The sequence below is a fragment of the Rutidosis leptorrhynchoides genome, chromosome 1 (genome assembly GCF_046630445.1).
Source record: "Rutidosis leptorrhynchoides isolate AG116_Rl617_1_P2 chromosome 1, CSIRO_AGI_Rlap_v1, whole genome shotgun sequence".
Taxonomy (NCBI): Eukaryota; Viridiplantae; Streptophyta; class Magnoliopsida; order Asterales; family Asteraceae; genus Rutidosis; species Rutidosis leptorrhynchoides.
In genome coordinates, this window is record NC_092333.1 from 542,825,079 (window position 1) to 542,839,454 (window position 14,376).

General features: G+C 34.1%; 2 protein-coding genes across 2 annotated transcripts; one reads left to right on the forward strand and one right to left on the reverse strand.

The window, feature by feature from the left end:
• The first annotated feature begins 1,404 nt into the window (after positions 1 to 1,404).
• LOC139886668 (DNA repair protein recA homolog 3, mitochondrial-like) lies at positions 1,405 to 4,290 on the forward strand. Its single transcript, XM_071870608.1, has 8 exons — positions 1,405 to 1,478; positions 1,675 to 1,744; positions 2,266 to 2,483; positions 2,572 to 2,659; positions 2,754 to 2,926; positions 3,044 to 3,190; positions 3,445 to 3,576; positions 3,657 to 4,290. Exons 1-8 carry the CDS (start codon positions 1,422 to 1,424, stop codon positions 4,029 to 4,031), a joined length of 1,260 nt encoding a protein of 419 aa, XP_071726709.1. The 5' UTR covers positions 1,405 to 1,421; the 3' UTR covers positions 4,032 to 4,290.
• Positions 4,291 to 4,295: 5 nt separating this feature from the next.
• LOC139886667 (CRM-domain containing factor CFM3, chloroplastic/mitochondrial-like) lies at positions 4,296 to 8,729 on the reverse strand. Its single transcript, XM_071870607.1, has 9 exons — positions 7,408 to 8,729; positions 6,672 to 7,080; positions 6,336 to 6,466; positions 5,901 to 6,254; positions 5,386 to 5,542; positions 4,998 to 5,290; positions 4,854 to 4,913; positions 4,659 to 4,766; positions 4,296 to 4,563 (listed from the first exon to the last, which is right to left on the reverse strand). Exons 1-9 carry the CDS (start codon positions 8,653 to 8,655, stop codon positions 4,519 to 4,521), a joined length of 2,805 nt encoding a protein of 934 aa, XP_071726708.1. The 5' UTR covers positions 8,656 to 8,729; the 3' UTR covers positions 4,296 to 4,518.
• Between the last annotated feature and the right edge of the window lie 5,647 nt (positions 8,730 to 14,376).

The following is a 14,376-nucleotide window of genomic DNA, read 5'->3' on the forward strand; positions in this document are numbered from 1 at the left end:
TTGGATAGATTAGTCCATCCGGTTCGGTTCAACTCAGAAACATTCAGAAACATTCAGAAAAATGTAAAAGTGTAGAATTGTTTATCATCATCTCGTGCAGTTATATGCAAATTTTCAGCCTCCAATTCTTCAGATTGATCATGAATCTTCGAGTCAAAGTTCATGAACAAAAAGTCAACTACATTTCTAATCCTAAAATTCATAAGTTGCAGGTTGTTTCAGTCTATGAATTCAATCAACGAGCACTTGTTAAAGGATTTACAACCTTTTTTATGAAGACATCATCACCTAACAACAACTGGATTGCAAAATCGAGTTTGATGTTCTTATATAACCGGCGCAACTGTTCTTCGAGGATTTGAAATTATAACTTCAAATTTATTGATCACACAGCTTCATACACATTAGGTTAACCTTCATCAGCTATCATAAAGTGTTTACAAGTTGCATTATAGCCGGAATTAGAGGTTTTGTAAAACGAAATTTGCTACAGTAGCAGCGTGAGCTTGACAAATAATTTCGAACTGAAAATCTTCAAATTGCTTGATGATTTAGGTTCCTTATCATCTCGAGAATCTGCGTGTATCTTCAAATCGGATGGACAACTGCTATAGCTCTTCAAATCTTCAAGTCAAATTTTCGAGGTACTTTGGTCAACGATTCAGTTGATGAACTATACGCAATTATAGGTCCTGAAGATGATTGTCGAAGTTTTAGAATTTAATTTGCAACACTTTTCATGTTGAGATCGTGACTTGAAAACATCTAGTTTGTGATTTTTGGATTTCAAGTCTATATGAAGGTCACGATGATGCTACTGTGACTGATTTAAATCCTAAATTTGAATATGATATGCTTATGTTTCTTCACGAAATCTACAAGACGAGGATCAAGGAATAATCTATAACTGAGTGTGTATTTCAATTTACACAAATTGTGATGAACATTCACGGGCATATGGCAGCGGCAAGCGAGAAACGGACGTGTACAGTTGAAGAAAAAGGGCACGGGCAGATATTTTTTAATCCATTGGACTGTCTGATTTTGGTCACGTGGTGTGCACATGTTACGTACTTGACGGAGAATTAACAAACATTAGAATGAGGGACGATATTGAGACGTTTTTACTCATTTAAGGATGAGAAATGCAGCATTGTAAAAAAAGGGACTAAAACTAATAAAACTGACAAATACAGGGACGAATTTGGTAATTTTGTCTAAAAAAAATACACTAATATCGAAACTCAAAACACAAGAAAATAATTTCTTTTTACTTTTTTTCTCTAAGTTAATTAATCTCCTTCTCCAAACAAGGGAAATAAAAAACTACTGTAGTTAGGGTTTTAGGTTAAACCCTAAATTAAAATACAACAACAGAAAAACCATATCTCCGTGTGTGAAAAAAAAAGGTATATACGATAATGGCAAGACTTCTTCGAAACGTATCGATTCTCAAACGATCCTTGTGTAATTTCGAGGTTATATAATCGCTTCGTTCGTTTTATCAGTAGACTTGTTTTATGTTCATTTTCTTCTGTATTTTTATATATTTTTGTTTGTTTGTTATGATTCGTGAATAAACGGAAATAATAAATACGGTGAAAATATTTCGTCATACTTGTATTTGAATATATGAATGTTTGAATTGTGTTTTAAATGGCTATTGCGGTGCAGGATTCTAAAAGATGTGTACTGGGATCATTATCTTCATCATCATCTCAGATAAGCAGTTTTTCTACAAAAGGTAGGTGCTACTCATTCTTAGATGGACTACAATTTTGTGTTTTTTGTTAGTTTTGATACTCATTAGTTAGGACAAAATATCTCTGTTTCGGTATCGTATCGGTTTTGGTTAATACCTTGAGGTGTTGATTATCAAAGTAGTTTATATTTATGCTTCTGTGCTGGCCTTAACCACATTCAGTTTGTGATACCTTTTTAAGGGCATGTTTACTTTAATGATTTGTTTCTATACTGTACAGTTCTTAATTCAGTAGGCAAAATTGTTGTTTATTTGTCACTTAATCTAAAAATTGGTCTGTTGTTTCTAGGAGACACGGACTCAGACGTCCCTCCCTAAACAAGTCAAATGAAAACAAAACTTAATACAGGAAAAAAGTATACAACCCCTAAGCGTGACATAGTTTAATTAAACTTGTCTTGTTGAGGGGTAAATTGTGCTTCTTTTTTTTCTTTTTTTTTCTGCTTATTGGCACCGAAGCATATCGATGTAATCAGTAAATACGAGACTTTCTGAACTTTTAGGTAAGAAGAAATCAAAATCTGATGGAAGCGATTCAGGTGACGAAAATTTGTCCAAAAAGGATATTGCCCTAAGACAAGCAATTGATCAAATTAATACTTCTCATGGAAAGGGGTCTATCATGTTTCTTGGTCAATGTGCATCTCCCAGACAAGTTCCAGTAGTATCTACCGGATCTTTTTCGTTAGATATCGCACTCGGAGTTGGTGGATTTCCAAAGGTATTTATGCCATCTTAACTATATTTATATTATATGATGCTTAATATCTCTTCTCTGTTGCCTTTAAAGCGTCAATCTACATATGCAGGGACGTGTAGTGGAGATATATGGTCCAGAAGCTTCTGGAAAGACAACTCTTGCACTGCATGTAATTGCAGAAGCGCAGAAGCAAGGAGGTTAATCTCTTAATTTTTTAATTAAATTAAATTATAATATGATGTCATAGCTTGTACCTGTTAAGAGGTTGCATATGTGTCTGTTATTCTGTAGGGTATTGTGTATTTGTTGATGCCGAGCATGCTCTCGATCCATCATTAGCCAAAGCAATTGGCGTAAACACTCGGGATTTGCTTTTGTCGCAGCCTGATTGTGGTGAACAAGCTTTGAGTCTTGTAGATACTATTATCAGGAGCGGTTCTGTTGATGTTGTTGTCGTGGACAGTGTAAGTAAAGTCTCCTATGATGAATTTTAGGAGCATAGTATGAGGTTATAGCAGTACCTGTTGTGGCATCTGTAATGTTTTTTATAAACAGTTGACGGTTCCTTAATGTAATGTCAGGTTGCTGCCCTTGTGCCTAAAAGTGAACTCGATGGCGAAATGGGTGATGCACATATGGCAATGCAAGCTAGACTTATGAGCCAAGCACTTCGTAAATTGAGTCATTCTTTATCTACATCACAAACTATTTTGATTTTCATTAATCAGGTACTAAATGTGTATGCACTACATTTAAAATATAATGCATCTAGGTTATATAATGCATAGAAGTATGTAATGCAGATCACTTATATTTGAAAGTTATATTTAAATTTATGCATTCAACCTGAATTTTTTGTATGAGTTACCTATGTTGTCGTTCTAGCTTGGCTGTATGATGAGAGTCATATTATTAACTCAAATTGTTCATTTATTTAAGCTGTTTAGGCGGTATCATTAAGCTTGGTTGCTTGTTTAATCAGGTAAGGTCAAAACTTGCTACTTTTGGATTCGGTGCGCCCTCTGAAGTGACATGTGGTGGAAATGCTTTGAAGTTCTATGCATCAATTCGCCTAAATATTAGGAGAATAGGACTTGTTAAGAAAGGCGAAGAGGTATTCTAACCCATTTGACCTGTTAGATGAAACATAGTCCAAACCCTGATTAACTGACAATTTGTTTTTTTGTCTTACAGACACTAGGAAGTCAAATTCTAGTGAAGATTATGAAGAACAAGCTTGCACCACCTTATAGAACTGCACAATTTGAGCTTGAGTTTGGAAAGGGCATATGTCGAGAGTCGGAGCTAATAGAATTAGGTCTGAAACACAAGTTTGTTACGAAACTCGGAGGTGCATATTACAGCATGGGCGATGTGAAGTTTTGTGGAAAAGATAATATAAAACGTTACTTGGCTGAAAATTTAACGGTACGTGAGGATTTAGAGACTAAACTCAGGGAAAAGCTAGTAGAAGAACCCAAAAAGGAAAAAGACTTGGAAGCAAATGATACTGAAGACGTCATTGCACTTGAATCAGCCGATGAGGAAGTGACAGCTGTCGAGGCGTGAAGTAGAAATCGGTACTTTGAACTCCCATTGTAACTTGTACCTCCCTTAGGTTCCTGGTTTAAGTGTGATTAAATGTGTCTTTTAGGCTTTAAAGGGGGTCCCACTTGTTACAACTTTTGCGGCAAAGGAGACGATGCGTTGAATGTGGTTTTGATTCATGACCACATTGTATATTCATGTGTTACATGTGAATTGTGTATCATGTTATTGTATATTCAAGTTTTGAAGGAAATGCAATGCAGTACATGGTCATCTAAACCTCAAATTGGTCTGGCTTATGAGACACATTTAGATTTTAGTGTGACACTTGATCATTACAACAATGTTATAACAACAAAGAATTACTACATAGTTTAAGTTACACGATCAAAATTTGTACCAACACATCAATGAAATGATAAAGTAAGGATCAAACCGGTTAAGTTTTTGTTGATATTATTAATAATAAAATAATATAACCATCCAAGTAGCTTTCTTGATTAACATTTCACCTTTGATCATCTTTGTATGTTTCAAGATAAGCTTCTTCATCCTGCATCAACACCCAAAACAACATCATGCATATCCATGACACACATACTTTTAAAGTAACCAAAACATGAATTAAATGAATGATTTCGTGTTTACCTCTACCATTCCACCATGATCATCCGAATCAGAATCCGAATCTGTTTCATCTTCCATCCTTGATCTCAACGTCTCTTCATCAATTTCATCAACACTCTTCATATCCTCCTGCAAACCCAAATTTCAAAGAGTTAATCAACCAAAACGTCGTTACACGACATCAAAAATAAAGTTGAGGAATTTCAAAAATCGTACAAGTTCCTGTTTCAGCATCCTAATTCTTTCCGATAACTCCAACATATGATGCTTTAACGCCTGTATATATCAAAAATAAATCTAATTAAAGCTCATCACACAAACTTAATTATTGCCTGCTTTAATAATAACAAATATATATACCTCTCGTCTTTGTAGTTCGATTGCACGAGCTAAAGCTTTCCTTCTAGTTAAAAGATTCTTTGGTCTTACTGTGTCCGGACGTTCATAATTCTTTCCGCGATAAACGATAATAGCGTAACCTTTTGTCGTTTTGTCAACCGACACTAAAACGCCACCGCTTTCGGCCTCAAGAGAAATGGCAACATGTTTGACTTGCGCAAAGCTCTTTCGCTCCACCATTATCTTGACTAACTCCCGGTACTTCCAATGTAAGTGCATGTTCTCAATTGTACCATCAAAAACACCTCGCCTCCCTAAACAAGCCGATTATTAATATTAAATCCTTCGTTTAAACTTTTTCACAAAAATCAATGTTGAATAATTTGAAGGCAAACAAGTAGTTACTTACCTAATTCCAAGAATGGTTTCATACTCAGCCCTATCTTACGAAGTGAAAACCTTTCCTCGTCGGTTAAGGTTTCCAAATCGGTAGGAAGTTCTGATGGTCGTAAGTGTTCCTGAACTTTTCCTAATGCCTTTTCAGCCTTTATTATGTTTCCGTTTGCCTGCAATAAGTGAAAATAACTAAACTACCCTTGCGAAGTGAGATTAGGAGATCTTCAAGACCCAAACCACTATAATTAACACTCATAACAATTTTTTTGTTTTTGAACTACGGTTAGAGTCACTGACGGGGTCCGAACGCGATGTCAGAACCCACCCACCCGATCATTTCCCTTGACGAACTATTTACAGTCCTACCACCCCTCAGGAGGAAACCCCAAATCGAATTATTAGCTGTGTGTTATGTGCACGTCAAGACGAATCCATACAGGCATCGCGTGTGGTAAAACCCAGAAATATGTAATTTCATGGAAGGAAATGTAAAATGACTAAAATACCCTTATGAGTCTGGCAACTTACTAGGGCTAACTTATTTTGAAGAAGTCTGACAAGAGAAGTATGTCGGGCGACGGCTAAATCCCTTCTCATTTTCTCTATCTCCTCACTGCTAGGCTGAATTCCCCATTTTGAGGTTGCCGCCATGGTTTCCGCTAGTGTCCCTGCAACTAATGGGCCTTTAACAGCGTTTTTAGTAGTCAAATCAATGAAAGTTGAAGCCTTTTCCCGTGCTTTATCTTCATCCTCTTGGCGATTAATGCTTAAATCTTGAGCTTCGGTCAATGTTCTCGTGACATTAGAAGGTAAAAAGTCATTACCCCTGTAAAAGACAATAAAATCCTTGTTTCTAGAGACTAAAGTCCCTCCTGTCAATCTCTGAATTGAACAAATGAACAAAGGGCATATTAGTAATTTTAGTAACCGAATGTAACGCAAAAAGCATTTAACGTATGTAACCTTGAGCTCTTCCGCCATTCTTTCATTACAAGTGTTATGCACACCTCGTTTGATAGCTATCTTTGCAATCGCACTTCTTTCCCATAACTTTGTCATTGCAACCGCAAGACCTTGTAGATCTCTGTTTCTTCCTTTTAACAACCAACACAAAAAAGATGGGATTATTTACATGAGGGTAAATTAGTCTTTTTACAATATTACGATAACAAATTCATCAAAAATCGAGTATTGACTAAGAATCCATGAGGGTGAATTAGTCATTTAGTTGTGTCATAAAAAGCTCCAATTTTGATATGTCAGTATGTCACAATAAGATGGAATAAATTTAGTACATACCGAGTGCAAAATGTGGAGGCATTGTTCTTGCAGTCCTACGGAAAAAAGTCATCTCTTTATCTCGTAAACCAGGTTTTGTCCCGTATGGGAGAAGTCTATAAGGACGTCTATAGCCTTCCACCAAAGAAGGAAGTAAATCTGCATCGATAGGCAGTGGCTCACGGCCTGACCAATCTTTAAACCGTGGACCTAATCCATCTAAAACAAGATTGAGCTCTTTTAAATCTAACAACTCTTCTTCAGAAAGGTCTTTAACATATCGAGCAGCATATTTCATTGTAGGTTCAATTTCTGTATCCTTTGTTTTGTTCTCAGTAAATGATTGTACACATGGAAGCTTGTAAGCCATTCCTCTGAATAATACAACCGAACTGCCGGATCTCCATATCACTATGCCACTCGTTCTGCTCTGTTAGAAAACCAAAAACAAGAACTCTAAAAACCCGATATTGGTTGCATGTTTTGAGGTTTCAATGCTTTTAATAAAGACCATGAAATGTAGTAACAAAAACTATGAGTATCATATCGTTGGTCCTAATTATAACAAAGTCTAGACAGGATTGAATTTAGATAATAAGAGAATTTGACCTTAATCGTCAAAGGATAACATCTATGTTGGAAAAAGGTAGCATTTCACCATGAACATTTTTACCTCATTTATGCTAACAAAACTTAAATGGATAGCTTATAAATTTTGAAAGTAAATTTGTAAATGAAATGTAGCTAACATACTGACCTCTAAACTCTCATGGATCCTTTTCATGTTGAGCGTAGACGGCCCTTTAAATTTTAACTTCACAACCTCATCAGTTTTCCATTTTTCATTAATTGCATCCACCAATTCCTGGGTAACTCCAGCTGCACCAACTCTAAATCTTTCCACCATTCTCCCTGCTTTGTTCCTCAGTCTCTTTAATTCGAATTCGGGTATCAATTTATCTGCTAATGGTGTATTACTACTACTCTGAAACAAATCTTTTTCTCTTACCCAAGGAACCCTCTCACTACTATGACTTTCTTGACCAATATTTGAAACCTTTTCATCATCTTCAACAAAAAATCTTTCAATAGTTGTGCTTCCATCATCACTCAGTAACGAGTTACTACCGTTTCTTGATTCTGACATGCCTAAACCACCATCAATTTCAACTCTATCACCATCTTTTTGTGAATTCCCATTTTCAAAATCAAAACTTTCTTTCTGGGGTTGAGTTTTCTTAACCCAAGGAGCCATATTTACACTTCTAGTAGAACCAAATCTCACTGAGTCATCCACCACAGAGTTGCAGCCGGTTCTTGACTCATACGAAACTAACCCATCATCAATTTTACCTCTGTTACCATCTTTTTGTGAATTACCATTCTCAAAATCAAAACTTCCTTTCTGGGGTTGAAATTTCTTAACCCAAGGAGCAACATTCACACTTCTAGTAGAACCATATCTCACTGATCTTTCCACCACCGAGTTATAACCGGTTCTTGACGCAGACAAAACTAACCCATCATCAATTTTACCTCTATCACTATCTTTTTGTGAATTTCCATTTTCAAAATCAGAACTTTGTTTCTCGGGTTTACTTTTTTGAACCCAAGGTGCAAGCTTTACGCTTCCAATAGACTCAAAACTCACTGAATTTCCAACCGAGTTGCTTCCGATACGTGACTCGTTTGAAACCCTTTCTTCTTCTTCTATTGAAATTTTCCTGTCTTGCTGCTGCTGTTGCTGTTGTTGTTGCCATGGGAATTTGTCTCCTAATGAAGTGGGTTTACGTGACCACTTTTCAAGGACTTGGTCAGAAAAACTAGGTCTAGGTTTTCTTTGAGTTTTCTTTTTGGGGTTAATTTGGTGGGTTTCAAGATGAATAATTTGGTTACTGCAAAATAATTTGAAGTTAGAAGAGTGTTTGTGAGTGGGAGTTGATGTGGGTAGAATGAAATTAAGTGAAAATGGTGAAGATGAAGATGATGATGAACAAGAAGCCATTGTTGATGATATATTGATACCTGTTATTTACATTTAGATTTAATGGTCAGCTGTACCGCGTGCAATTTTTGTTGTACCATGACTACCCACTTTTGGACCTATTTTATATTGCTATTGGGCTTTGTGACATTTTATATGGGCTAAAATTTCTAAAATGAACCTGACCTAAATCAGCCCAGTTTATTAAACCTCTATTAATTAACCCTTAACCCTTATATACTAAATGTGGTGGGAATAAGTGTAGTTTCAGTTATATCGGATCGTAGTTTTGAGTTTGCGTTCACATTACAAACGGTCCCTCAACTTCGGCTATATTTACACAACGACCCCTCAAGTTTACACTTTCTCAGGGGTTAAAAGTGTAAATATATAATTTTATTAAAATAAAAGAAACTAATTTCACCCAAATTTATAACGGGCCCTATCTTCTCGTTCGGTGCGAGTTAAAACTTATATACTAAATGTGGTGGGAATAAGTGTAGTTTCAGTTATATCGGATCGTAGTTTTGAGTTTGCGTCCACACTACAAACAGTCCCTCAACTTCGGCTATATTTACACAACGACCCCTCAAGTTTACACTTTCTCAGGGGTTAAAAGTGTAAATATATAATTTTATTAAAATAAAAGAAACTAATTTCACCCGAATTTATAACGGGCCCTATCTTCTCGCTCGGTGCGAGTTAAATTTTTTCGAGACCACCGTTCAACAGTTAAATTTGTTCGAGACCACCGTTCAACTACAAAAAATCTTACGAACCCAACGGGACTAACTATACGCGAAACGGACAATTTTTAAAAAAACGTTAAACACAACGACAACCCGTATCTTCCCGCTCGCCACGAGTTAAATTTTTTCGACGGCAGCGTCAGACTCGAAATAATTTTATGAACAAAACGAAACTAACCACGTTCGAAACGAACACTTTTAAAAAATGCTAAACACAACGACAGCCCGTAACTTTCTGCTCGCCGCGATTTAAATTATTTCGATAGCACTATTACACTCGAAAATTTTTTTTGAACAAAACAAAACTAACTACGTTCGAAACGGATATTTTTTAAAAAACGCTTAACACAACGACATCTAAAACGGCGCTTAACACATGGGCCGTGTTCCCCTCTGTAAATACACAACGCTACGTTAAATATGAATATGCAGCCCGAAAGTCCCCGCTGCATCGCGCGGGCCGAACCGAACTAGTTGTCGCTATTTTATGAGATGATATTTCCCCTTTAATTTTTTATAAATATATTCATGTCTAGGCATTAACAGTTTGTACTATTACAATCACATGATCACTCTCTATGCAAGTTAGAATAAAAATAACAATCATATATTATCACTCCCTATCAGAGACGTCTTTAAACATAGGAAAGATAGGCAATCGTCTAGTGCCCAAAAAATTTGAAGGGCCTAAAATTTTATATATATATATATATATATATATATATATATATATATAGGGGCAGGATCAATGGGGAAGTAACCAATCGGGGGGAAGCGGGGGGAAACAAATTTTTTTCTTCTTCGTTTTTTTGAATTTTTTTTTCAGGCATCAAGATCACACGAAAATATGAACATTCAAAAAAGACACTTCGTGATGAATGTTAACGATCGACAAAAATAACATTCAAGATAATATTGATCGTGAAGAATGTTAACGTTTTTTTTCTTCATGTTTTGTGAAGTAAAATTTAGCCCGATTTAGAGTTTAGGGTTTATTCCCTAAACCGTAAACCCTAAACTCTAAACCGTTCATGTTAAAAACTCAATCTAAATCCTAAATCTAAACCCTAAACCCTAAATTTCTAAACCCTAATATCTAAACCCTATAAACCCTAATATCTAAACCCTAATATCTAAAACCTCAACATACGCTCGAAAAACACGATAATTGTTATATATTAATTCATCGAGCGTTTTTCCGCCAAAATAAAAACACTTATCACAAAGTGTCTTTATTAAATGTTCATATTTTCATCCAATCTATAATGTTCGTGAACAAAGTTTTTTCAAAAAACGAAAAAAAAAAAAATTTTGCTTCCCCCCGATTGGTTACTTCCCCCTTGATCCTACCGTATATATATATATATATATATATATATATATATATATATATATATATATATATATATATATATATATATATATATATATATATATATTGTTATATCAAAATATTCTGTTTAGTTAAATAAAAAATTATCAATTATAGCTGTAATATTGTTATTTTAAATAGTTAAATGCATTGTGAGTATATACAAATTGATGAAATTAAGTATTATCTTTTTATATGTATTAAAAAATTAAACGTGTGTGAGGGTCCATTTTTGTTTTCGCCTAGGGCCTTCGAATTGTTGAGGCGGCCCTGCTCCCTATGCACATTAAAATTCCTCCGCTATGACTCATTTTGGGTTGTTAAAAACATCACGCCATAGGCATAGCCCGATGATGGCTCCCGTTAAAACTCCATTCACGACGTCTGTAATGTTCGGGTGAGGTTTGGGTGTGAGTCCGTTAGCAATGGTCAACGACATTTTTTCATAGAAAATGGTACCAACACATTTTCAAAAGCCAGAGCTCCCCTTTTTGGTCTGATGCTTTGTTACATATTAGACTACTCCAAAGTAGTAGCGGATACTGGAATTTTTTTTTTTTTTTTTTTTGATAATATTTGTGGAGGCGCACTCCCTTAGACAGTCATTATATGATCGGATCTTTCATAACTTTCTAACTTTCTTCCATGTCCATCTGTCATATATACAAAAAAGGCAATCAAATCAAAGTTCATACACTTTCCTAAACAAACAAATTCAAGATTTAGCGTTTAATCATTCAATTAATAGGTAAATAAACATACCGTGAAATGTAATCAAATATTGATGTATTGACTCAAAAACTATTTGAAAAATAAACCATATATTAAAAAAGTATATTATTAATATTTATTTATCATGGTAAAAAATAGTTTTAAGGTTTGGTTCTTGTAAACCTAAGTTGAAAAATATAATTTGCTAAATATGGTCATGTTAGAACTCTAGAATTTGTGTAAACATGTATGTAATAAGTAATAAGTAATAAGTTAACCACACATTGCTACATCTTTTTTCACTATCAAAAGACATCATAGGCATCCATGTGTCTTTTGTGTAATTTTCCAGAAAAAACTCAATTTCATCTAATCATCTTTATGTAAACGGGATCATATTAAACAAACATGAGACCCTTTTACACAATTATATTATGTGTATAATGCACTATCTGTTTTGCATTGTTTGTTTTGCATCTAATTAACATTTTATAATATACAATGAGTGAGTTCAGTCGTTCTAAAATATAATATTATGGTCGGTAGCTTTAGGCCTTTTTCAATAACTAGTCGAATGACCTGTGATTTCTCGGGTTAGTTGAAGAACAACAATATATATATATATATATATATATATATATATATACTACAATATGTACATATCCATTATGGATGTTGTATTGTTGTAACCTATATTCTAAGAAAAGATGTCACCACAATGATAAAATATATACCACAAATTCAAAGTTGAATTATTATAATAAAAATTGTATCTATATACTGTAAATGAATATTGCCTTAACTGGTAGCCTATATGGCTATATGTCATCAATTACAGAATAATAAACAAATATGCATAGATAGATATCATATTACTACACTCAAAGTTTAGGACACATACTAAGCCCTATATTAATACACTCAAAATTTCTTCATAAAACTAAGCTCTAAATTTAGAATATTCAACTATTCCATGATAACACAACTAAGAGAAACATCAATAAAACTTTGAGTGTATTAACTGTGGTTCCATCAATCAAACAAACCAGTGGTTCCATCAAATAGAAGTTGATAACGTATAATCAAACAAAATTGAATGTAAAAGTTAACAACAAACCTGGTTGAATCGAATAATCGTAATTAAGTTGAGTGTATTAAGAATATTCAACTCCCACATGATAACACAACTAAGAGAAATATCAATAAAACTTTGAGTGTATTAAGTGTGGTTCCATCAATCAAACAAAACTGTGGTTCCATCAAATAAAAACTGATAACATATAATCACACAAAATTGAATGTAAAAGTAACAACAAACCGGGTTGGATCGAGTAATCGTATTTGCAAAGCTAGAATGTAGAATTAAATTGATTGTAAAGAAGAAAAGCATGGTTATTAAACAATATAATGGGCAGAAGAATAAATTATAACGGATGAGAGTTTGTTAGCTTTTATTTAGGAGATTAATAATTCATTTTATAAAAGATGTTGTATTACTTTTTTAATAAGATTAGTATAAAATAATGACATCATCATTAATAAAATTTAAAGGTAATTAGTGAGATGATTACATCATCATTTTAGAGCTTTATATGAATATATAGATAGATTATGAAATGTAGCACTGATGTACAGTTCGGTGTTTTATAAGAAAGATGTTAGCGTTTGATGTTTTGTTTCAATGAATATTTTAGCATTTGGACCAATTAATTTACTATCTGATTATCAAAAACAACCTCTAAATCAAGTGTACAAATGATTGTTAGGGTTCGGTTTACGCTTGACAACAAAAGAGTGGATTTAAGGGTTTTTAACTCTCTGGTCCAGTAATGTGAGATGAAGATCTCGACAGTGGTGGTTAAATGTCAACCCACCATCATCGGACTAGCCGGGTTGATGGTTCATAGGTAAGTGTTAAAGTTTATGTTCATGGAACGTTACTGGTAACTGTAAAATAGGAGCCTTTAAGCTATTAAAATTCCGGTTCAACGGGTTAAGCCTTTAGGCCATTATGTTGATATCTTTTTCCGTACATTTTTAGGATTTTTCAAGGACGGAAAAGGGTGATTTTTAGGAAATTTCAAGATCACCAATCTCATCTAATTGTTCCATTAACGCGTTGCAATCCTTCAAACATTGGAGATTCATCATCATCCTTGGTTAATTCTTATCTTCAAACTATCAATTCTCCATTGATTGTATTTGTTTTGAACATGATTGTAGGCTAATTTCTTTATGTTCATCTAGACTAAATACTTGTGTTAGATGTAAATTTATGATTGATTATTGCATGTTTGATGATTATTTGCTTGAACAATTAAATTCTTGTTAATGCTTATTGATTTTAGTGATTGATGATTATGATTGTTCAATAGAATGAAAATTCATTGAAGTGTGTATTGTTCATAAAGATTAAAACTTTTGATTAATTGATTGTTGTGATTGTCCAATTTAAGTGATGTTTATTGGAGTCTGTCACATCTAATGTATTGATAAAACAGGTTTTAAACACTTGTGCATTGACTAGAGACAGTATTGAATTGCTTTAATTGACTAGTAGATACAGGGGTTGATTATGTACAACGAGAGTTGGCACAGTTGTTGATTACATAGAACTCTGAGTCACAGTTCAAGGCTAATTTTGAGTCAATTTAATTAACCACAATCTAGAGGTCTTAGACTACGGAGAATTCCGTGTCGTGTAATCTAGTTTGAAGTATTTGTTCAGGGGAATTCATGGTAAACCAGTTAGTTTAATTGCAAATGTTTGGTGATTGATCAGGGCTTAATTCGGAAACATCCAACACTAGTGAATATAGTCTAGGCGAACATATTTCTTGTCATTTGAATTTGAATCTATCCTTACTACGTTTTATTAACATACAAATATTGACTTTAAGTTTAAATATT

Excerpts from the sequence above, each read along its gene's own strand:
- LOC139886668 (XM_071870608.1), top strand. The coding sequence starts at position 1,422 with ATGGCAAGACTTCTTCGAAACGTATCGATTCTCAAACGATCCTTGTGT. Across the intron at positions 2,927-3,043 it reads ATGTTGTTGTCGTGGACAGT|GTTGCTGCCCTTGTGCCTAA; the intron begins GTAAGTAAAGTC and ends ATGTAATGTCAG. Across the intron at positions 3,191-3,444 it reads TTTTGATTTTCATTAATCAG|GTAAGGTCAAAACTTGCTAC; the intron begins GTACTAAATGTG and ends TTGTTTAATCAG.
- LOC139886667 (XM_071870607.1), bottom strand. The coding sequence starts at position 8,655 with ATGGCTTCTTGTTCATCATCATCTTCATCTTCACCATTTTCACTTAAT. Across the intron at positions 6,467-6,671 it reads GCCTCCACATTTTGCACTCG|GAAGAAACAGAGATCTACAA; the intron begins GTATGTACTAAA and ends GGTTGTTAAAAG. Across the intron at positions 4,767-4,853 it reads GGATGCTGAAACAGGAACTT|GAGGATATGAAGAGTGTTGA; the intron begins GTACGATTTTTG and ends TTGGGTTTGCAG.